Here is a 24315-nt window from a genome sequence, read left to right on the forward strand (position 1 = left end):
CCTCTAGAGAGGTCACAAGGTTTTTCTATTATTTGACCTACTGACCTAGTTTTTGAGGGCACGTGACCCACTTTCGAACTTGACCTAGATATCATCAAGGTGAACATTCTGACCAATTTTCATGAAGATCTCATGAAATATATGGCCTCTAGAGAGGTCACAAGGTTTTTCTATTTTTAGACCTACTGACCAAGTTTTTGACCGCACGTGACCCAGTTTCGAACTTGACCTAGATATCATCAAGGTGAACATTCAGATCAACTTTCATACAGATCCCATGAAAAATATGGCCTCTAGAGAGGTCACAAGGTTTTTCTATTATTTGACCTACTGACCTAGTTTTTGACGGCATGTGACCCACTTTCAAACTTGACCTAGATATCATCAAGATGAACATTCTGACCAATTTTCATGAAGATCTCATGAAATATATGGCCTCTAGAGAGGTCACAAGGTTTTTCTATTTTTCGACCTACTAACTTAGTTTTTGACCGCATGTGACCCAGTTTCGAACTTGACCTAGATATCATCAAGGTGAACGTTCTGACCAATTTTCATGAAGATCTTGTGAAATATATGGCCTCTAGAGAGGTCACAAGGTTTTTCTATTTTTAGACCTACTGACCTAGTTTTTGATGGCACGTGACCCAGTTTCGAACTTGACCTAGGTATCATCAAGGTGAACATTCTGACCAATTTTCATGAAGATCTTTGTAATATATGGCCTCTAGAGAGGTCACAAGGTTTTTCTATTTTTAGACCTACTGACCTAGTTTTTGATGGCAAGGGACCCAGTTTCGAACTTGACCTAGATATCATCAAGATGAACATTCTGACCAACTTTCATAAAGATCCCATGAAAAATGTGACCTCTAGAGTGGTCACAAGCAAAAGTTTACGGACAGACGCACGTATGGATGCACGGACAGACGACGGATGACGGACACAGCGCGATCACAAAAGCTCACCTTGTCACTTTGTGACAGGTGAGCTAAAAACAAGCACCACCCATCAACATAATTTTTCAACAAATCAACATGGCTTGAAGAAATATGGTAGAGGTTCAACAAAGGAAGAAACAGTCCTAAAAGCTCAGCATGAGCTTTATTGTTAGGTGTGATAATAAAAAGTAAAAAAAATAAATTTTTTTATGTGTTAATTATAGTTACAAAAAAATCTCCTTTTCAATTGCGGCTTTATGTGTTTGGAATGAAGACAAAAGCACAGTTTCACAAATTTGATCTCTGTTAACAAGGCTGATTCACTCACCTGCTATTACAGCATTAGTTGACGCCACAGCTGGGATGATTCTCTTTACTACACCTGCATGTAGAAAAAATTAATGTTAATACACATTTTCCCAGATATTCCACAATGTGATGCAATACCAATTTTCCGAACCTGATTTTAATAAGGTTTTTTTTTTTCTACAATGAAGTATTTGATTAAACCATAATTTTTCAAAGCATCATGATGCAATAAGAAAATTCGGCCATTACAAAACAAGAGCGCCAGACTGTCATAAAATACCTATAGCGGGTTATTTCTATGCGGGGAATAGTTCTGCGTTTCTGCGGTCTCTCGGTAGAATCGCAAAAATATTTTCAGCAGAATATTCATCCAGCAAAAATTTAAAACGCAAAAAATCTGCTTCACCAACGTTGTTTCACGCTATGTTACACGAGGTGATCCGAAGTTCACAATGGCATGATCTAATTATTGGAAATTACTGTCATCATCTATCAATTACTGATAATGGTATAATTGAGTGTGATGGTCAATCAAAGTTCTGTTAATCCCTCAGAAAACATTTTTCTTTTGTTTGTTTGTTTGAAATAAACTGAGTGAATTACACTTGAGTTGTTCTTATTAATCCCTTGTGAAGATCTTCCGAACTATACTTTAGTAACCTTTATACAGGTATAACCGTTGTGCTGGTATACCGTAGTTTGCAGTTGTAGTTTGTACAATTGTTGTTGGACTTATTTTTTTTCAATTCACATGTTATTATATCCTACAATGTGTTCATTAAAAGCAAAGTTACTTTGCATCAGTTACTGTAATTTAGTTTATTGTTTTTCATGCGCTAGTCATCCTAACGACACCCGATCATGCGGGGAATTACTTCCTCCTTGGCATCGAAAACGCAGAAATTCCTCTTTCTTTCGTGTGAAAACGCAGAAATTAAACATGCAGAAATTTGTTCCACAATTTTTGGGCCAAAACGCAGAATATTTTGACCGCAGAAATAACCCGCTATACGGTACGCCCTTCTAAATACTCAGTTACATATCATAAAAAGATGCCCACAAACACTGTCACCAAATCTGGTGAAGATCGGATGAAAACTGTTCGACTTTGCGGGTAGACAAGGTTAAATTAGTAGATTTCGAGTAATTCAAGGGCCATAATCCAACAGTGCCAGGGGCAATTTGGCTGGTTATCAAAACTGGTCGAGATATTATGCCCACAAACATTATCAGCAAGTTTGGTGTAGATCGGATGAAAACTGTTCGACTTAGAGAGCAGACAAGGCTAAATTTGCAGATTTCGAGTAATTCAAGGGCCATAATCCATGAGTGCTTGGGGTGATTTGGCTGATTATCGAACTTGACCACAAACATGGTCAGCAAGTTTGGTGAAGATCGGGTGAAAACTGTCTGACTTGGAGAGCGGACAAGGCTAAATTTGCAGATTTTGAGTAATTCAAGGGCCATAATCCATGAGTGTCTTGGAGATTTGGCTGGTTATTGAACTTGGCTGAGATATTATGCCTACAAACATTATCAGCAAGTTTGGTGGAGATCAGATGACAACTGTTCGACTTAGAGAGCGGGCATGCATCTGGACGACGAACGACCACCGCCTCGTGTGTTCACATAATACTTTCACAAAATCTTTCAGAGACAAGCGTATAAAAATTGCTTAACCAATTTGAAAAGCATGTACATTAATCAAGATTTCATTAGTTAGACCAGTCTATGGGAAAGTCACAATTTTGATAACAAGAGCTGTCCGTAAGACAGCCAAGCTCGACTATTCGAAATATTGTCACAGAAGCAGGAAATTATTACCCAAAATGTTAAATATCAAAAGAGTTTTAAGTTCGAAAGGGGACATAATTTGACCAAAATACATATCAGAGTTGTGGGACTTGATGTTATCAACTACAGTAAATCTCACTTATAAGGAACTCGCATATAAGGAACACTCGGTTATAAGGAACATTTCTCAATTCCCCGATCTAATTCCTTCTTTATTCAATGTAAAAATCCTCGGTTATAGGGAACTCGGTTATAAGGAACACTCGGTTATAAGGAACACTTTTTCTAGTCTCAAAGTACGAAATTCAATGGAAAACCCCTCGGTTATAGAGAACAGACATAAAGAATAAAAATTAATGAAAACTGGAAATAAACAGGAGAATCGCTGGTGACGTCAGACTTTCACGCGCTTTTATGCACATGAATAAACACATATTATTTCATTTCTATGATCTTTAGTTTGTTATTTCACGGATACGATAAAAAGAAAATAAATAATATCATCATTAACTTATATTTACTTGAGAATATGTTTGAGGGCTACATGTATTAGGTATTTTATGCTATCAATAGTGAACGAAAATCAGTCGTGGACACGGTCGTGTCATACTAGCCTAAATAAATGTGTTAATTACGCGTGATTAACAATGACAAACAGTCCAGTTTACCAAATTTTCAATTGTAAAAATTGTAACAGGTGCTAAAATGGACAATAGCAAAACTATAGGTATAATTTGCACTTTAGTCCGTATGTATGGCGCCGTTGTCTAGTCGTAATGCACTATATGTCATAAACACCCTACTTTTAAATTTTAATTAAGTAGTCATATTCATAATTTTGTATTAATTATTTGAACATTTATTTTATATTAGTATTGATGCCTTTTCAAATAACATGCTGCCGAGCAAGGTAAGGGCTGCAACATATCTTATAATCATAATGTAGTGCTCTCCTAAAACAAGAAGATAGAAATAGCCGACAAAAAATAAACAAAAATCACGTCATTCTTACCGACGTACATTTTAGCTTAGTTTAGGTTTAAACGCCGTGTTTCAACACTATTTCAGTCATATACACGCAGTCAGTTTACCATACCATCTCTCTAGGAAAGGACCGGTACTCACATTTCTCACATAAAGATTCATGGTCGACCCGGAGCCCTTTTCAAACGTAAGTCAAATTGTGTTCGCTATACAAATTGTGTTCGTTATACAAACCTCGGTTACAAGGAATTAGTTCGCTATACGGATATAAGGAACCTCGGTTATAAGGAACAATTTTTAGAAGCCCCAAGCTGTTCCTTATAAGCGAGGTTTACTGTAGTTTTATAACCCCGAAGAAACATGTTAAGTTTCAATTCAATATCTGCATTAGTTTTGGGGATAGTAACTTGCATGTAAAACTTTAACCAGAATTTTCTAAGTCCAAAAGGGGGCATAATTTGCTCAAAATACATGTTAAGAGTTATCGAACTTGACCCAGTGAGGTTGGTAATTGACCTAGAAAAAGAATAAATAAGTTTCAAAGCTATATGCCTTTTGGTAATAGCTGTATGTACTTGCACGCAAAACTTTAACCAGGATTTTCTAAGTCCAAAAGGGGGCATAATTTGCCCAAAATACATGTCAGAGTTATGGGACTTGGTGCTATCAACTAGTTTTATAACCCCGAAGACACATGTGAAGTTTCAATTTAATATCTGTAGTAGTTTTGGAGATAGTTACTTGCATGTAAAACTTTAACCAGGATTTTCTAAGTCCAAAAGGGGGCATAATTTGCCCAAAATACATGTCAGAGTTATGGGACTTGACCCAGTGAGGTAGGTAATTGATCTAGAAAAAGAAAAAATAAGTTTCAAATCTATATGCCTTTTAGTAATAGCTGTATGTACTTGCACGCAAAACTTTAACCAGAATTTTCTAAGTCCAAAAGGGGGCATAATTTGGCCAAAATACATGTCAGAGTTATGGGATTTGACCCAGTGAGGTAGGTAATTGATCTAGAAAAAGAAAAAATAAGTTTCAAATCTATATGCCTTTTAGTAATAGCTGTATGTACTTGCACGCAAAACTTTAACCAGAATTTTCTAAGTCCAAAAGGGGGCATAATTTGGCCAAAATGAAGGTCAGAGTTATGGGACTTGGTGCTATCAACTAGTTTTACAACCCCGAAGACACATGTGAAGTTTCAATTCAATATCTGCATTAGTTTTGGAGATAGTAACTTGCATGTAAAACTTTAACCAGAATTTTTTAAGTCCAAAAGGGGGCATAATTTGCTCAAGATACATGTTAGAGTTATGGAACTTGACCCAGTGAGGTTGGTAATTGACCTAGAAAAAGAATAAATAAGTTTCAAAGCTATATGCCTTTAAATGATAGCTGTATGTACTCGCATGCAAAAACTTAACCAAGGTGTGACGCCGACGCCGACGCCAGGGTGAGTAGAACAGCTAGACTATTCTTCGAATATTCGAGCTAAAAATATGCCAACAAATAATATTACAAAATGGACTTTAATGAAACCTCTCACGGTTGTCTTTTGTTTTGTTAAATAAAATGTACAGGTCTGTATGCTTACTTTGCAATATTTTCCTATGATCATTAAAGAGATCGGCAAACTTCAAGCTGATTTTATGACCTATTAAATTCTATTTTTACATGTCAAAATATTTGTTAATACGTTTGTCTTAAGAAAGACAGAAACAGCTTTATCGATTATACAAAGCTTGCCATTTATTCCTGGTCTGATTTAGTCTTACCAGACTTGGGCTTTATTCAATGTTTTATGTTTTACCTCCACTGCTATGTAACAGGCTGAAAATACTGCAGGCCTGACAGGGAATCAGCCCAGGACCTCTCACATCTAAGGCAGACACTCTACCACGTCTCTATAAAAGCTAGCTCAATAGCAAGGAAGTCTATGTGTCTATGGTTTCTATTCTCTATAAGACATTGTAGTACAGATCAAAATATGAAAATATCTTTTTTACCCTGTGTTAGTCTGTAAGTGATACCAGTGATGTTAAACTCGTTTGCCCTCTCCACAGATTTCTCCATAATCCATTTTACATGTTTCGGATCATCTCCATCTATAGCTACACCATCTGTTTAAAACAAAACATCCATGACAACTTTATTCCTTTGATTCCAAAAGATCCTGTTTGAATATGAAGTAACTGATGTATAGAATTATAGTAACAATTTTTCAAGACCTGCATTGTGTAGTAGTCATTTAAAACCTAGATGAAAGGAATTTCAAGAAATTTCAAGAAATATGGAAACAGTACTAAAATATCATTTTTACTATTAAAGAGATTACCTCCAAATGGTTCTTCCTTTGGCCACAGCAATATTCTCACATATTCTATACAGTGTTCTGGTAATCTGGGAGTGTGAGCTATTGTACACAGAGGGAAATTTACCTGAAAACACATCATCAGTTTGTTTGATACCCTTTTTCAGTAGACAAGTAAATAAGTTATGTAACAAAGGGTCAGTGCTTCTGTACATACATGTTATCAGAAATTTACTGACCTCTATAAAATCATAGGCGGACAGTCATAGACTTGAGACATTTTATCTGCTATCAAATTTCACCTGCAACATTTGCTTTGCTTAGTGATCAAAATTGCAACATGATAAACTGACAGTACTTTCTATGTTCTTAAGAAGTTGATAGTGCAGCAGGCCTGAACATGAGTAGAGTAAAAATCTTATTGAGCTGCACCATGAGAAAACCAACATAGTGCCTCTGCGACCAGCATGGATCCAGACCAGCCTGCACATCCGCGCAGTCTGGTCAGGATCCATGCTGTTCGCGAACGGTTTCTCTAATTGCAACTTTGTAGTTTTGGACAAGAAGATTTTCAATAGTCTTTGAAAGCGAACAGCTCCAGACCAGCCTGCACATCCGCGCAGTCTGGTCAGGATCCATGCTGTTCGCGAACGGTTTCTCTAATTGCAACTTTGTAGTTTTGGACAAGAAGATTTTCAATAGTCTTTGAAAGCGAACAGCATGGATCCTGACCAGACTGCGCGGATGCGCAGGCTGATCTGGATCCATGCTGGTCGCAAAGGCACTATGTTGGTTATCTCGTGGCATGGCTCATATCAGAACTTTCCTACCAAATAACTTACATGAACAATGGAACAAACACTTGCATATTTGTTAAGATAGCATTGATATTTTTTTTATGTTTAACTCTGACACTAGTTAGATGAAATAAAAAGAGGGTTTTCTTTTTTTAATCATATTTTTAAAACCAAAAACATGATCACTCGAAATAGTAAAATATCTACAGCAGCTGGTAATAATGTATTTAAGGAGACCATGTGCATACATTACCTGAGGAGGGTATAAATCAAGTGTACATTCTACACAGGCCGTCATTCCTGGCAGTATAACTCGAGCATTGCCTTTAAACCCCTCTGTACCACCATCCACCATTGGTATTATCGTCTCCTGCTTTAATACACCATCCTCATACTGTAACAAGCTCACCTGACAAACAGAATATATTCAAACATTTCTTCAACCTGCTCACAGACTTTTGGCAGAAATACTTTTCATAGTCCAAGTAATGAAGATATTTTAGACAAAAAATGGCTAAAACAAGAGCTGTCTCCATAGGATGACATATGCCCCCGATGGCACTTTGAATGAATAGTTATGGCCGATGTTAGAGTTTAGGACCTTTGACCTATGGACCTGGGTCTTGCGCGCGACACGTCATCTTACTGTGGTACACATTCATGCCCAATAATTTTAAAATCCATGCATGAATGACAAAGATATGGACCGGACACGCCCATCAATGCACTATCATGAAATATGACCTTTAACATCTAAGTGTGACCTTGACCTTTGAGCTACGGACCTGGGTCTTGCGCGCGTCTTACTGTGGTACACATTCATGCCCAATAATTTTAAAATCCATGCATGAATGACAAAAATATGGACCGCACACGCCCATCAATGCACTATCATGAAATATGACCTTTAACGTCTAAGTGTGACCTTGACCTTTGAGCTACGGACCTGGGTCTTGCGCGCGACACGTCGTCTTACTGTGGTACACTTTCATGCCAAGTTATTTGAAAATCCATCCATGGATAACAAAGATATGGACCAGACACGAATGCACTATCATGAAAAATTACCTTTAACGTCTAAGTGTGACCTTGACCTTTGAGCTATGGACCAGGGTCTTGCGCGCGACATGTCGTCTTACTGTGGTACACATTCATGCCAAGTTATTTGAAAATCCATCCATGGATGACAAAGATATGGACCGGACACGAAAATTGCCGACAGACCGACCGACTGTTCAAAAAAAAAAAAAAAAGCATCAGCTGACTGAGAATAGTAAGAACAATCCAAACTCCAACACAACATTACCTCCCCTTTGTTGGTAGAGTAGACACTGCGAACACCTATAAATCACAGGTGCCCGTCCAGTCTTGGTGCCCATATGGGTGCCGCCCAATCCAAAAAAAAAAAAAAAAAAAATTAAAAACACTGTTTTAAGCCTAAAACGAAAAAAAAAATTTTTTTTTAAATGTTTTTTTTCCCTATATAAACTCTTATATGGAAAAGGTGCATGTGTTGCCGTAACGCTATGGAGGTTTACTAGGACATGCTGTGGAACAACCAAAATGTCCAGTTCAGTACCAATGCAAGCTACCCTGCTGCAATTTACACATCATGCATTTATAACATAGTAAACAATCCTATTTCTACCTAGTAAACAGCCTTAAATAACTTACATTTAAATTCTAAGACGCAAACAACGGAAAAGGATTTCTACTTTCATTTTGAAACAAAATGGCCGATCGTCACTGTTATTTTGCAAGTGTCTAGACAATTTGGCTTGTTTGAATTTAAATGTAAGTTATTTAAGGCTGTTTACTAGGTAGAATAGGATTGTTTACTATTTCATAAATGCATGATGTGTAAATTGCAGCAGGGTAGCTTGCATTGGTACTGAACTGGACATTTTGGTTGTTCCACAGCGTGTCCTAGTAAACCTCCATAGCGTTACGGCAACACATGCACCTTTTCCATATGAGTATATATAAGGAAAAACAAGAGCTGGCTCCATAGGATGACACATGCCCCCAATGGCACTTTGAATGATTAGTTATGGCCGATGTTTGAGTTTAGGACCTTTGACCTATGGACCTGGGTCTTGCGCGCGACACGTCGTCTTACTGTGGTTCACATTCATGCCAAGTTATTTGAAAATCCATCCATGGATGACAAAGATATGGACCGGACATGCCCATCAATGCATTATCCTTTAACGTCTAAGTGTGACCTTGACCTTTGAGCTACGGACCTGGGTCTTGCGCACGACACGTCGTCTTACTGTGGTACACATTCATGCCAAGTTATTTGAAAATCCATCCATCGATGACAAAGATATGGACCAGACACGCCCATCAATGCACTATCCTTTAACGTCTAAGTGTGACCTTGACCTTTGAGCTACGGACCTGGGTCTTGTGCGCGACACGTTGTCTTACTGTGGTACACATTCATGCCAAGTTATTTGAAAATCCATCCATCGATGACGAAGATATGGACCGGACACGCCCATCAATGCACTATCCTTTAACAGCTAAGTGTGACCTTGACCTCTGAGCTACGGACCTGGGTCTTGCGCGCGACACGTCGTCTTACTGTGGTACACATTCATGCCAAGTTATTTGAAAATCCATCCATCGATGACAAAGATATGGACCGGACACGAAAATTGCGGACAGACTGACAGACTGACAGACCGACAGATTGACAGACCGACAGACGGTTCAAAAACTATATACCTCCCTTCGGGGGCATAAAAAATTTTCAAAACAAATTTTTTTTTTTGTTTTAGGCTTAAAACAGTGTTTTTAATTTTTTTTTTTTTTTGAGGGGGCGGCACCCATATGGGCACCAAGACTGGATGGGCACCTGTGCTATAAATTGGGCTGAAATTCAGCAGATATATATATATATTTTTTTTATTCTTGAATTTTGTTGAACAAAGTTTATATCTAAATAGCTAATTATTATTATATTTTGCGTAACACAAGTAAACAGCTAATAATGATACAATAACACTAAATTTCCTTAAATTTGGTGTTGAAACGTGCATCTGCTAAAATGTAAACAATGGAATAATTTGACAGTATTTATGTACAGACCCAAATTCGAACTTAATCTGTTTTTTGTAATCATATACCTGTGTACCTAAAACAAATCAGATAGATTCATTCTTTCTAAAGTTATCGAATAGACATGAACATTTTACAAAATTTTAAGTCAGAAAAAGGGCAGTAGTCTGAAAAAAATTGGTAGATTGTAACCATAATTGAATCTATATATACAAGTGTACTTTGAATTCAATCCAATCATTCATTCAAGAGTTACCAAGCAGACATAGAACCAAATTTTTAAGCCAAAAAGGGGCCATTACATTACAAAATTGGTGGACTGCATCTAAAATGGAACTTGGCCTGCATTTTATACTCATGTACCTACCACAAAAAACAATAACAAACAAGAGCTGTCTCCATAGGATGACATATGCCCCCAATGGCACTTTGAATGAGTAGTTATGGCCGATGTTAGAGTTTAGGACCTTTGACCTACGGAGCTGGGTCTTGGGCGCGACACTTCGTCTTACTGTGCCACACATTCATGCGTAGTTATTTTAAAATCCATGCATGAATGACAAAGATATGGACCGGACACGCCCATCAATGCACTATCATGAAAAATTTTTAACGTCTAAGTGTGACCTTGACCTTTGAGCTACGGACCTGGGTCTTGCGCGCGACACGTCGTCTTACTGTGGTACACATTCATGCCAAGTTATTTGAAAATCCATCCATGGTTGACAAAGATATGGACCGGACACGCCCATCAATGCACTATCCTTTAATGTCTAAGTGTGACCTTGACCTTTGAGCTACGGATCTGGGTCTTGCGCACGACACGTCGTCTTACTGTGGTTCACATTCATGCCAAGTTATTTGAAAATCCATCCATCGATGACAAAGATATGGACCGGACAAGCCCATCAATGCACTATCCTTTAATGTCTAAGTGTGACCTTGACCTTTGAGCTACGGACCTGGGTCTTGCGCGCGACACGTCGTCTTACTGTGGTACACATTCATGCCAAGTTATTTGAAAATCCATCCATCGATGACAAAGATATGGACCGGACACGCCCATCAATGCACTCTCCTTTAATGTCTAAGTGTGACCTTGACCTTTGAGCTACGGACCTGGGTCTTGCGCGCGACACGTCGTCTTACTGCGGTACACATTCATGCCAAGTTATTTGAAAATCCATCCATCGATGACAAAGATATGGACCGGACACGAAAACTGCGGACAGACTGACAGACTGACAGACCGACAGACTGACAGATGGACAGACAGTTCAAAAACTATATGCCTCCCTTCGGGGGCATAAAAAAAATAGAAATTGTGTAAATAGGACACGTGTCCCCACAAACTGTGCCATCCTCTATACAGCAAGTATCAAAGGGCAATAACTGCAGTAAAAATATTCACGGAAAATTTTCCTTCCCTTATTGGTCATCTGCACATCAAGCTTGTTCGTCTGTAAAAGCTTGAATCAAATCAGGATAATAGAGTGGGAGGGATTGGACACACAAGACTCTGGGACGTATTTACGTACAGACAGCAGCAACACTATATGCCCCCAACATAAATATACGGGGGAATTTAAAACAAGAGGGTCATTGACCCTAAAGCACTCACCTGTGAACAAGGCTTTAAGTGTGTTTCTGTAAGTACAGAGTTATAGGTTTCTTCTATGTTAGCCTATATTATTACATGTCACACACACTTTTGAACCTAGAGCAATAATTTGAGCAGACATTACAAATCTGGTATCACACACCAAATATCAAGGCTCTAGCTAATACTGATTCAGAGAAGAAAAGTGACCATGCCCCCTGGCAGCCATGTTTTTTGATGAATCAGAATAATTTGCACAATCTTGGTAGAGGGTCACACAAAAACATTTGTGTAAAATTATTTTAAAATTGAGCTTGCAGTTTGAAACTAGAGCTATCACTAAAGGTGATGAATGTACCCCCCGCATGCACTGACACAGTACATTGCAATTTGACACACACAAGACTGCATAATTATGTGGACTGTATGTATATAGACTGTATGTATACAGTATAGTAACAAAAAACAAAGTCCCATAACTATGCAGAATATTTATCTAAAAGAATGTAACATGCACCATGCACAATTAGGGTTGGTACTGATCACTTGTGTGAAGTTTCATTAAATTGTGTGCAAGGGTTTGGTAGATTAGGCACGCACAAGATTGCATATGCAGACTGTATGTACATAGTATGTTAACAAGAAACAAAGTCCCATAACTCTGCAATTTTTGTCGCTGAAAGAACCTAACATGCCCCATGCACAACTACTGTTGTTACTGATCAGTTGTGTGAAGTTTCATTAAATTGTGTCAAGGGGATGAGGAGAGATGGTGCGCACAAGATTGTGTCTATGTATATAGTATAGTAACAAAAAAACAAAGTCCCATAACTCTGCAATTTTTTTTTCTAAAAGAACCTTACATGCCCCATGCACAACTACTGTTGGTACTGATCACTTGTGTGAAGTTTCATTAAATTGTGTCAAGGGGATGAGGAGAGATGGTGCGCACAAGATTGTGTCTATGTATATAGTATAGTAACAAAAAACAAAGTCCCATAACTCTGCAAATTTTTTTCTAAAATAACTTAACATGCCCCATGTACAACTACGGTTGGTACTGATCACTTGTGTGAAGTTTCATTAAATTGTGTCAAGGGGATGAGGAGAGATGGTGCGCACAAGATTGTGTCTACGTATATAGTATAGTAACAAAAAAAACAAAGTCCCATAACTCTGCAAATTTTTTTTCTAAAAGAACCTAACATGCCCAATGCACAACTACTGTTGGTACTGATCACTTGTGCGAAGTTTCATTAAATTCTGTCAAGGGGATAAGGAGAGATGGTGCGCACAAGATTGCGTCTACGGACAGACGGACAGTCGACCAGACAGACAGACGGACAGACAGACAGACAACCTGAAACCAGTATACCCCCCCTTACAACTTTGTTGTCGGGGGGTACAACAAGAAGATTTTTAAAGTTTCCACTATATAGGGAAAAGTGACCACGCCCTCTGGCAGCCATGTTTTTTGACGAATCAAAATAATTTTGACAATCTTGGTAGAGGGTCACACAAGGACCATTTGTGTAAAATTATTCTAAAATTGGGCTAGCAGTTTCACACAAGAAGATTTTTAAAGTTTCCACTATATACATATAGGGAAAAGTGACCACGCCCTCTGGCGGCCATGTTTTCTGATGAATCGGAATAATTTGAACAATCTTGGTAGAGGGTCACACAAGGACCATTTGTGTAAAATTATTCTAAAATTGGGCTAGCAGTTTCACACAAGAAGATTTTTGAAGCTTCCACTATATACATATAGGGAAAAGTGACCACGCCCTCTGGCGGCCATGTTTTTTGATGAATCAAAATAATTTGAACAGTCTTGGTAGAGGGTCACACAAGGACCATTTGTGTTAAATTATTCTAAAATCGGGCCAGCAGTTTCAAACAAGAATTTTTTTTAAGTTTCCACTACATACATATAGGGAAAAATGACCACGCCCTCCAGCAGCCATGTTTTTTTGACGAATCAGTATAATCTGAACAATCTTGGTAGAGGGTGACATAAGGACCATTTGTGTGAAATTATTTCAAAATTAGATCATTGGTTTAGGAGGAGATGTAATTTATGTGCAACCAAGCGGAACGGTTTAAACAAGTTTGGTAGAGGGCCACCCAAATAACATCATGGCCAAGTTTCATAAAAATCCAATCATTGATTTTGGAGGAGATGTTGTTTAAACACAGATGTTGATGACGGACGGACGACTTGATGGACACACGGACGCCGGACACAGGGAGATCACAATATCTCACCATGAGCACTTTGTGCTCAGGTGAGCTAAAAATCAATCCATTCAGCTCTTCAAGCTGTTGTCACTTTTGACAACTCTTTGAAAGAATGCTGCGACACCAATAAAGTATGGAATACAGAAAGACCATGTATATTATGTTGTACAGACCAACATTCCATTTATCCATCTTCTTGCAACTATAGAATCCAAACCACACACCACTATGTGAAAACCTGAAATCACAAAACATCATTGTTTGTCATTACTGCCACTGATGTTAAAATACACTTACTCTTACTTTCTATATTTTCTTAAAAGGGCCGTACATGTATGAAATTTTTATGCTTCTACAAGGCAACAAGAGCTGTCAGTGGACAGCCCGCTCGACTCTTCTCAGTGCTTGATAGTATAATATAAACAATGAGTAAAACTTTAACATTATAGCATATTCTAAGTCTAAAAGGGGCCATAATTCAGTCAAAATGCTTGATAGAGTTGCCTCCTCCTTTTTACAGACTGGGGTCATGATGGTAAACAAGTACGCAAAATATGAAAGCAGTATCTCAATGGACTTCGAAAATATTTGGGGTGGTACGCAAACTTTAACATTTGTGTGACGCTAACGCTCATGCCGACGCGAGTAGGATAGCTAAAAATTACCGGGTACAATATATCACTGACATTCAAAATTCCTAGAAATACATGGCATTCACAGTTCCTAGAAATATGTCATGGAATTCACATTTCCTAAAAATGTGTGACAGCATTTTACAATTCATGACATATATAATTTTTTGAAGAATATTACTGCATTTACAATTCCTATGAAAATGAAAACAAAGATATACATACCGCTGTAGAAAGACTCGTCATAGTCTTGTATTTTAGCATAATGTCTGAAAACCATGTCAAGGAATGTCTTATAATAATTAATCTGAAAAAAATTGAATATCTTATTGATGAAATACAATAGTAAAAAAAAAAACCCTCAAAGAAATCAGATTCATTTCAATTGGCTGTTAAATTTCAGAAAAATGTTAGTTACTGGTAATACAAGTTCCTCGCTTCCTAAAGACTACATAATGTAACTTTAACCTTTAGCATGCTAGATAAATTGTCGTCTGCTGGAAATGTCGTCTGCTAAAATTGTAAAGTTCATTCAATTTGCTCCAAAATTGGAAGAAATAATGTCAGAGTAGCAAACAGCTTGGAACCTGATCAGACGCCGATTTAATCGGCGTCTGATCTGGTTCCAAGCTGTTTGCAAAGGCTGTTAAATTCGCCTGCAGCAGGCTAAGGGTTAATACTCATATCAGAAACTGAAGACAAGTCACCAATTCTACCCACTGGCAAATTATAGCAGTCATTTTTTCAAGTAAATTTACAATGACATTAAACAGTAAGTAATATTACAGAATCAATTTTTTTCCGATGTTCGTACATGTTGAATAATGCACAGATTCAATAAAGCCTTGAAGGGGATTTATATTATTAACAAGAGCTGTTCGTAAGACAGCGCCCTCCACTATTTGGCGATCTGACAGTAAAATGAATATATGTCTCAATAAGAGACCTCTACTTTAAAAGGAAGATACACCAAGGGGCATAATTCTGTCGAGAACACCAATCAGAGTTATTGGGAATGTTACCACACATGCAAATGATGATGGTAAGAATATATTTTGAGTTTCAAGTCATTATCTTACATAGTACCAAAGTTATGTCCAGAAAACGAAGCTTGTTAAAAAATTTAAGTATGAAAGGGGCATAATTTGGTCAAAAATACAAATCAGAGTTATGAGGATTGTTACCACACATGCAGATGATGATGATAAAGATACATTTTAAGTTTCAAGTCTTTATCTTATATTGCATTAAAGTGTATCCAGAAAGCGAAGATTGCAAAAAAAATTTAAGTACAAAAGGGGCATACTTCTTTCAAAAATACAATTAGAGTTATGGGGTTTGTAACTACACATGCAGATGATGATTATAAAGAAATATTTTTAATTTCAAGTCATTATCTTTTAAAGTACCGAAGATATGTCTATAAACAAAGCTTCCAAAAAAATTTAACATGAAAATAATTCTAAGTATAACAACTTTGTGACCTTGACCTTGGGTATAATGGGCCCAGCCCCTGCACATACTTTGTTTGTATGCCGGACAATGCTTATGTGAACTTACAGTAAGATATAAGCAATAGTAACAAAGATATGACAGAAAAACAAAGGTTGCCAAAAAACTTTAACCTTAAAACTAACCTAAGTATAACAGCCTGGTGACCTTGACCTCGGGTATAATGGGCCCAGTCCCTATACATACTTTGCTTGTATGCTGGACAATGTTTATGTAAAGTTACAGTAAGATATAAGCAATAGTAACAAAGATATGACAGAAAAACAAAGGTTGCCAAAAAACTTTAACCTTAAAAATAACCCAAGTATAACAGCCTGGTGACCTTGACCTTGGGTATTATGGACCCAGTCCCTATACATACTTTGTTTGTATGCTGGACAATGTTTATGTAAAGTTACAGTAAGATAAAAGCATTAGTAACAAAGATATGACAGAAAAACAAAGGTTGCCGAAAAACTTTAACCTTAAAAATAACCAAAGTATAACACCTTGGTGACCTTGACCTTGGGTATAATGGACTCAGCCCCTACACATACTTTGTTTGTATACTGGACAATGTTTATGTGAAGTTACAGTAAGTTATAAGCAATAGTAACAAAGATATGACAGAAAAACAAAGGTTGCTGAAAAACTTTACCCAAGAAGGGTTCACGCCGACGCCAGGGCGAGTAGTATAGCCCCCTATTCTCTGAATAGTAAAGCTAAAAATGTATGCATTAAAATGCAGAGTTTACAATGCATATTATACACTGGGGAAAAATCCATATCATTTCAAGTAAATTATTGTTTTTGCTCTACGCATCAAAAATTTATTCAATGATTATGATCATCAGACAGAAACTAAATTAACTAAAGAAACATAATGCTTTGTTCAGTAATAAGTTTTTTCAAATATTATTTCTTTCTGATTTGGCAATGCTGAAATATTTGCATGAATACAAAAATGATGAACAAGGAGTTCATCAATGTGTAAAAGTCCCGGCTTAACCAATTAAACTGCTTGATTTAATAAAGATGGAAAACATTTCAAATTTGACAGCAAGGATACGGTGTAATGTTAGCTCCCGGGATCCTTGTGTTGATAAAATCTGCAGCAACTTCAGCTTTTGGTCTGCCAACATCTTTAGCTCTAAAATGTAATCAGGATACTTTAGACCAAAGACTATAGCATACTGTTAATGTGTATATGATGTATCAAAAGCTCGACATCTCTCTTGATATTTTCTAGTTTTCTAGCTGGAGACTGCCACCAAATTTACACTTAAAATTCTTCCTTATCTGCACAAGTACTTCTCTGTTTTATTACAATAATAAACTTATTAAAATTTTGATCAGTTAGAAGAGGATTTTTTTTATAATATTCTCAGATAAAGAAAGTTTAAGACGTTGAAGGAAATATCAAAAGGTAACATTACTCCTCACCTAAACAAGAACTGTCTGTTCAGATTGGACACATCAATAGTGTCCATGTCAATGATATCTATATTCTTGAAGCCAAGCAAAGCCTGAAACATGACAATGGTTACCTTGGTATCAATTATTTCTTCAATAAAATCCTCTTAGGCTAAAATCTATACCCCTTCTCTAAAACATTATTCATATTTTCCCAGCAAATAATTTCTTTGTGTGTATTTTTTTCTGTATTTTCTACCAGGTATCCATGCAAACTTTACAGAATTTAGTGTCAGCCAGGAAATGCAGACAGTGCTCAGTATATGTAGTTCAATATATTTTTGTTCCAAACAATGGACAATGTAGTGCTATTTTCGGGATCTTTTTTTTTTTTTTGGCATCACTTTAGTAATTATCATTATTACAGACAATTAAAACTTTTGATTTAGCAGTTGTTATCTACATGTAAATATACTAATTTAAAACAAGAGGGCCAAGATGGCCCTAGGTCGCTCACCTAAGAAACACTCCATAACAGTGTAAAACATGTTTGACCTAGTGATTTCATGGAAACAAATATTCTGACCAATTTTCATTAAGATTGGACCAAAAAATTGGTCTCTTGCGATAAAACAAGCATTTTCTTAGATATGACCTAGTTTTTGACCCTAGATGACCCATGTTCAAACTCGACCTAGATTTTATCAAGGCAATCATTCTGACCAAAATTCATGAAGATCAACTGAAAAATACAGCCTCTATCACATACAGAAGTTTTTTCTTTGATTTGACCAAGTGACCTAGTTTTTGACCTCAGATGACCCATATTCAAATTCGATCTAGATTTCATTAAGGCAATCAACCTGACCAAATTTCATAAAAATCAATTGAAAAAAACAGTCTCTATCGCATACACAAGATTTTTCTTTAATTGACCTAGTGACCTAGTTTTTGACCTCAGATAACCAATATTCAAAATCGACCTAGATTTCATCAAGGCAATCACTCTGACCAAATTTCATGAAGATCAATTGAAAAATACATCCTCTATTGCATACACAATGTTTTTCTTCGATTTGACCTAGTGACCTAGTTTTTGACCCCAGATGACCCATTTTCGAACTCGGGCCCAGATTTTATCAAGTAATCATTCTGGCTAAATTTCATGAAGATCAGTTGAAAAATACAGCCTCTATTGCATACACAAGGTTTTTCTTTGATTTGACCTTGTGACCTAGTTTTTGACCCCAGATGACCCATTTTCGAACTTGGTCTAAATTTCATCAAGGTAATCATTCTGACCAAAATTCATGAAGATTTAATTGAAAAATACAGCCTCTATCGCATACACAAGGTTTTTACGTGATATGACCTAGTGACCTAGTTTTTGACCCCCGATGACCCATTTTTGAACTCGGCCTAGATTCCATCAAAGTAATCATTCTGACCAAAATTCATGAAGATCAATTGAAAAATACCGCCTCTATCGCATACACAAGGTTTTTCTTTGATTGACCTAGTGACCTAGTTTTTGACCCGAGATGACCCATTTTCGAACTCGGCCTAGATTTCATCAAGGCAATCATTCTGACCAAAATCATGAAGAGAATTGAAAAATACAGCCTCTATCGCATACACAAGTTTTTTCTTTGATTTGACCTATGACCTAGTTTTGACCCGAGATGACCCATTTTCGAACTCGGCCTAGATTTCATCAAGGTTATCATTCCGACCAATATTCATGAAGATCAATTGAAAAATACAGCCTCTATCGCATACACAAGGTTTTTCTTTGATTTGACCTAGTGACCTAGTTTTTGATCCGAGATGACCCATTTTCGAACTCGGCTTAGATTTCATCAAGGTTATCATTCTGACCAATATTCATGAAGATTAATTGAAAATACCGCCTCTAATCGCATACACAAGGTTTTTTCTTTGATTTGACCTATGACCTAGTTTTTGACCCGAGATGACCCATTTTCGAACTCGGCCTAGATTTCATCAAAGTTATCATTCTGACCAATATTCATGAAGATTAAATGAAAAATACAGCCTCTATCGCATACACAAGGTTTTTCTTTGATTTGACCTAGTGACCTAGTTTTTGACCCAAGATGACCCATTTTCGAACTCGGCCTAGATTCCATCAAAGTAATCATTCTGACCAAAATTCATGAAGATCAATTGAAAAATACCGCCTCTATCGCATACACAAGGTTTTTCTTTGATTTGACCTAGTGACCTAGTTTTTTGACCCGAGATGACCCATTTTCGAACTCGGCCTAGATTTCATCAAGGCAATCATTCTGACCAAAATTCATGAGAACAATTGAAAATACAGCCTCTATCGCATACACAAGGTTTTTCTTTGATTTGACCTAGTGACCTAGTTTTTGACCCGAGATGACCCATTTTCGAACTCGGCCTAGATTTCATCAAGGTTATCATTCGACCAATATTCATGAAGATCAATTGAAAATACAGCCCTATCGCATACACAAGGTTTTTCTTTGATTTGACCTAGTGACCTAGTTTTTGATCCGAGATGACCCATTTTCGAACTCGGCTTAGATTTCATCAAGGTTATCATTCTGACCAATATTCATGAAGATTAATTGAAAAACCGCCTCTATCGCATACACAAGGTTTTTCTTTGATTTGACCTAGTGACCTAGTTTTTGACCCGAGATGACCCATTTTCGAACTCGGCCTAGATTTCATCAAAGTTATCATTCTGACCAATATTCATGAAGATTAAATGAAAAATACAGCCTCTATCGCATACACAAGGTTTTTCTTTGATTTGACCTAGTGACCTAGTTTTTGACCCAAGATGACCCATTTTCGAACTCGGCCTAGATTTTATCAAGGTATCATTCTGACCATATTCATGAAGATTAATTGAAAAATACAGCCTCTATCGCATACACAAGCTAAAATGTTGACAGACGACGGACGACAGACGACAGACGACAGACGACGGACGACAGACGCCGGACATCGAGCGATCAGAAAAACTCACCTGAGCATTGCTCAGGTGAGCTAAAAAGGTGAGACTTAGTCTTTGAAAATACTTTGCTGACTTTTCGCAAATGTTACAAACAAATAACACCATTAAACTTTGATAATAATAATTTTAATGCAAGTAAAGAACCCCGAAACATTTTGTTCTCGACTCTTCATTGACCACTATCAATTGATTACAAAAAGTTCATACGAAGTTGTCTGCTGCAACATGGGTTGTCCGTTCTAAAGGAAATCACATAAAAAAAAATACACTCGAAACTCGGTATCTCGAATTTCAAGGGACCGTGCTTTTTATTTCGAGATAACCGAAATTCGAGTTATGAGGAGGGATGTATATGGATGAAATGATTGAAATAGTTGGTTAAGTTACGAAAATATTTAATAAGAAATAAAAACCGTTTCCTTGGTGCCGTGTATATGCTCTGGGCACTTTACGCGTACACGATTCTGTACAGTTTGTGTTTATCAAAGTTTTCAGGTTTTTGAAGAATAAAAATGATACTAACCTCAAATGTTTTTTGAGGCAAGTTTCCTTTTAGTACCACGTTTCTCTCCCGGAGGATTGACAGCATTTTGATCTGACATTTTGAACGAATGATGCTTTCCCCAAAGAAGTTATTTGTTTTACAGTCTCATCGAGATTACCTCTAATTAATCCTTATTAAAGCTCCCAACTGTTCAAACTAATGAATTCATTTAGTTTAAATTAAAAGCAGTTTTCATAACGTTTCAAAAACAAATGATCGCTGATTAAGAAATCTAGTGTTTACATCAAACAATTATCATTATGGCACGTGCAAGTATGACATCATCTCACTTTGATAATGGCCGTACCTTTGATATGTCGGCATCACAGCTTTCTGGTTAAGCAATAAACATGAACATGTGTTAAAAACCAACCACATTCACAACGAGATGTGTGAAATTTTATCGCATATTTTTCTCACTTCGACTTAACGAGTTTGCAATGCACTTGAATTTTATTGACGGGACTGAAAATCCCTTTCGACATATCCGGAATCTCGGTAAGTCAAATTTTGACAAAACCGGAGTTGAAGTACATATGTAAAGAAGGAAATTTGACGGGACATGAAAATGTCTTCGACTTAAGCGGAATTTTGAGGTAAGCGAGTTTGAGATACCGAGTTTCGACTGAATTATAATACAAAACTGCAAGAACCTCTTGTTTACAATCTGAGGATACTTTTGGTCAATTTAAAATGAGATCGATTGTGCACGCTTGCGAAAATAATTACTTAGTGGACACGTTATTATGATTTTGGCGGGAAAGAAACACGTGCGTTTCATGACGGATATTGTGTTTGCGGAAGGGCTACTCCAGTCTCTTTTCAGGTCACTATAAATCATTTACAGCGGGAACTAATATTTCCAGTCCATTTCTAGTCATGAGAAGGATAACCCGTCTTTTTCATTCGATACACCTCTCCCGATTAAACTCGCAGGCGCTGCCACCGAAAACGTTATGGATGCCACCATTTTTATTCGATGTCGCCGCGCAAAATTCATCAATTTATCGGATGTTAATATGAAAATAGCTAGAAATCTCACATTTCACGACTTGAAATACAGACGGTAAACAAAAATCCTGAACTCTGAGCACTAAAAATAAATTTATTGCTGATGCACTCTCTATCATATTTTGGAAAAGCAATACACGTGTGTTTCATGTCGCAAGTTTTCTGTTGTCGAATAACTCATTGTGTGCATATTTTCCTTGTAACATATGCGAATAGATTTCAACATTTAGAGGCTTATGTAAATTACTTTAAGCAAAGTTTCAGAAATGTAGATTGTCTTTGCACAAAATATTTAAGGAAGGAAAGTTTTAGATCGACGTCCGGGGATTGGGAGTATGACTTTTTTAGGTGAATCCATTTTAAAACCACATTACCATAGATCCGTAGCCTGATCAGATATAACTCTCTCCCCCTACATTAAGTTGGTCTGTTAAAAAACCCAATGAACAAAATTAAATTATCAAGAAAACTAAACCCTATGGAATTAATACACGTTTTACACCACCACACATCCTACCCAGACCGAGATCCACCTCTCCCACATAAAATGATAAAAACAATTTAGAATATTAATACCATGGTGGCTGCAAAAACCCTACAGGTCCAGGATATATATGACAACAACCACACACACCAGTGAAACTGTAGTTTCACTCTGACAGATTATTATACTTGTCCATGACACACAAGGATTCCAGTCAAAGCAGGATCACATAAAAGACAATAGTTTCATGCTGAAAATGCATCTGAGGCCTGATATAGATTTTTGTTTTTCAAAATTTTCTTGGGGGAGATCCCCCAAACCCCCCATGGGAGGGGCATACGCTTTGCAACTCGCAAGTGCCCTTTCAGGCACTAGCACCCCTGCCCTTTTCAAATCTTGGCTGAAGCACTGTATTAATAATGCACTTGCATGCTCATTTTTTCTTTACTATCAGAAAATTTTGTATTTCAAATGAGCATCACATTCACCACAGAATAGAGAAGAAAAGCTGTCCATTTCTATGTAATTATAACTTTTCTTCATTAGATGATAGGAAATTTACAAAAACAATCAATTTTTCACTATGTTTCCTATAGATCTGGATTATAGATGTAACAACTTCAACAAAAGTCATGAAAAAATATACCAAAAATTTAATCACAGAATGTTAAGAGCATGATTTACTGCAGGAAGTCTGAAATGACTGAGTCAATAAACATGTACATAAAACCTTAATACATACAAGATCTTTGAGAAGTTCACACCCAAGACCTCCAGCACCTATGATAAGTAACTTGCATGACTCTTGTAAAAAACCAAGTGTCTGAAAATACAAAGTTACATATTATTCATTCAGTCATATAAGATGCTAACAACAGCCTTTCTATGGCTTAATTGTAAAAATAACTCAATTACTGAATTGAGAGCATGGCAGAAAGCTGAGAAACATATTATTTCCATTTTAAACATGTAAACGTATGTGTAACATTTGAGCCGTGCCATAAGAAAACCAACATAGTGCGTTAGCGACCAGCATGGATCCAGACCAGCCTGCGCATCTGCGCAGTCTGGTCAGGATCCATGCTGTTCGCTTTCAAAGCCTATTGCAATTTGAGAAATTGTTAGCGATCAGCATGGATCCTGACCAGACTGCGCGGATGCGCAGGCTGGTCTGGATCCATGCTGGTCACAAAGCCACTATGTTGGTTTTCTCATGGCACGGCTCAATTATGCATTTCAACAAACATCTGAGGTTTCAAAAGTCAGAACATAAATTGAAACTTGAACCAAATTTTGAGGCACTGGTATAATACTTGTTCACTTGCAGTTCATACACTTGATATTCTAGCATAAAACTGTTACAGGAGAGAAAAACGTGTGTGTTAACAGAGAGCTGTTAAAACATCTTTTTATATATGCATAGTCCGTGGCAAAGCTTAAACGCATTATGGCCCAAAATTTGATACTTCAAAAAGAAATGATGTCAACGTGATCAAACAACGTGAACATTCCCGCACATATTTCATGGGAATTTAATGCAAGTTGAAGGACAATATATTCATTTATTGGTTTTTATGCCTTTTATGCTAGAATATCATCAGTGCATGTTCATTTCATGTATTGACATCCTCAGTATCCTGTAAGAGCAGATTTAATAAAAAAACAAAAAAAAAAACATGTG

General features: G+C 37.0%; 1 protein-coding gene across 2 annotated transcripts in view; it reads right to left on the bottom strand.

Moving 5' to 3' along the window:
• The window catches only part of LOC123530526 (NEDD8-activating enzyme E1 catalytic subunit-like), a 37027-nt gene that overhangs the window by 10820 nt on the left and 1892 nt on the right, over window positions 1–24315 (bottom strand). For both annotated transcript variants that reach the window (XM_053521161.1, XM_053521162.1), the window contains exons 3-11: window positions 23377–23457; window positions 17613–17695; window positions 17239–17319; window positions 14904–14947; window positions 14220–14284; window positions 7393–7548; window positions 6367–6469; window positions 6038–6151; window positions 1270–1323 (exon numbers count right to left, since the gene is read on the bottom strand). In XM_053521161.1, coding sequence (XP_053377136.1) covers window positions 1270–1323; window positions 6038–6151; window positions 6367–6469; window positions 7393–7548; window positions 14220–14284; window positions 14904–14947; window positions 17239–17319; window positions 17613–17695; window positions 23377–23457 — 781 coding nt within the window. The remainder of the gene's footprint in view (window positions 1–1269; window positions 1324–6037; window positions 6152–6366; window positions 6470–7392; window positions 7549–14219; window positions 14285–14903; window positions 14948–17238; window positions 17320–17612; window positions 17696–23376; window positions 23458–24315) is intronic.

The sequence above is a fragment of the Mercenaria mercenaria genome, chromosome 13, assembly GCF_021730395.1.
Source record: "Mercenaria mercenaria strain notata chromosome 13, MADL_Memer_1, whole genome shotgun sequence".
NCBI classification, from domain to species: domain Eukaryota; kingdom Metazoa; phylum Mollusca; class Bivalvia; order Venerida; family Veneridae; genus Mercenaria; species Mercenaria mercenaria.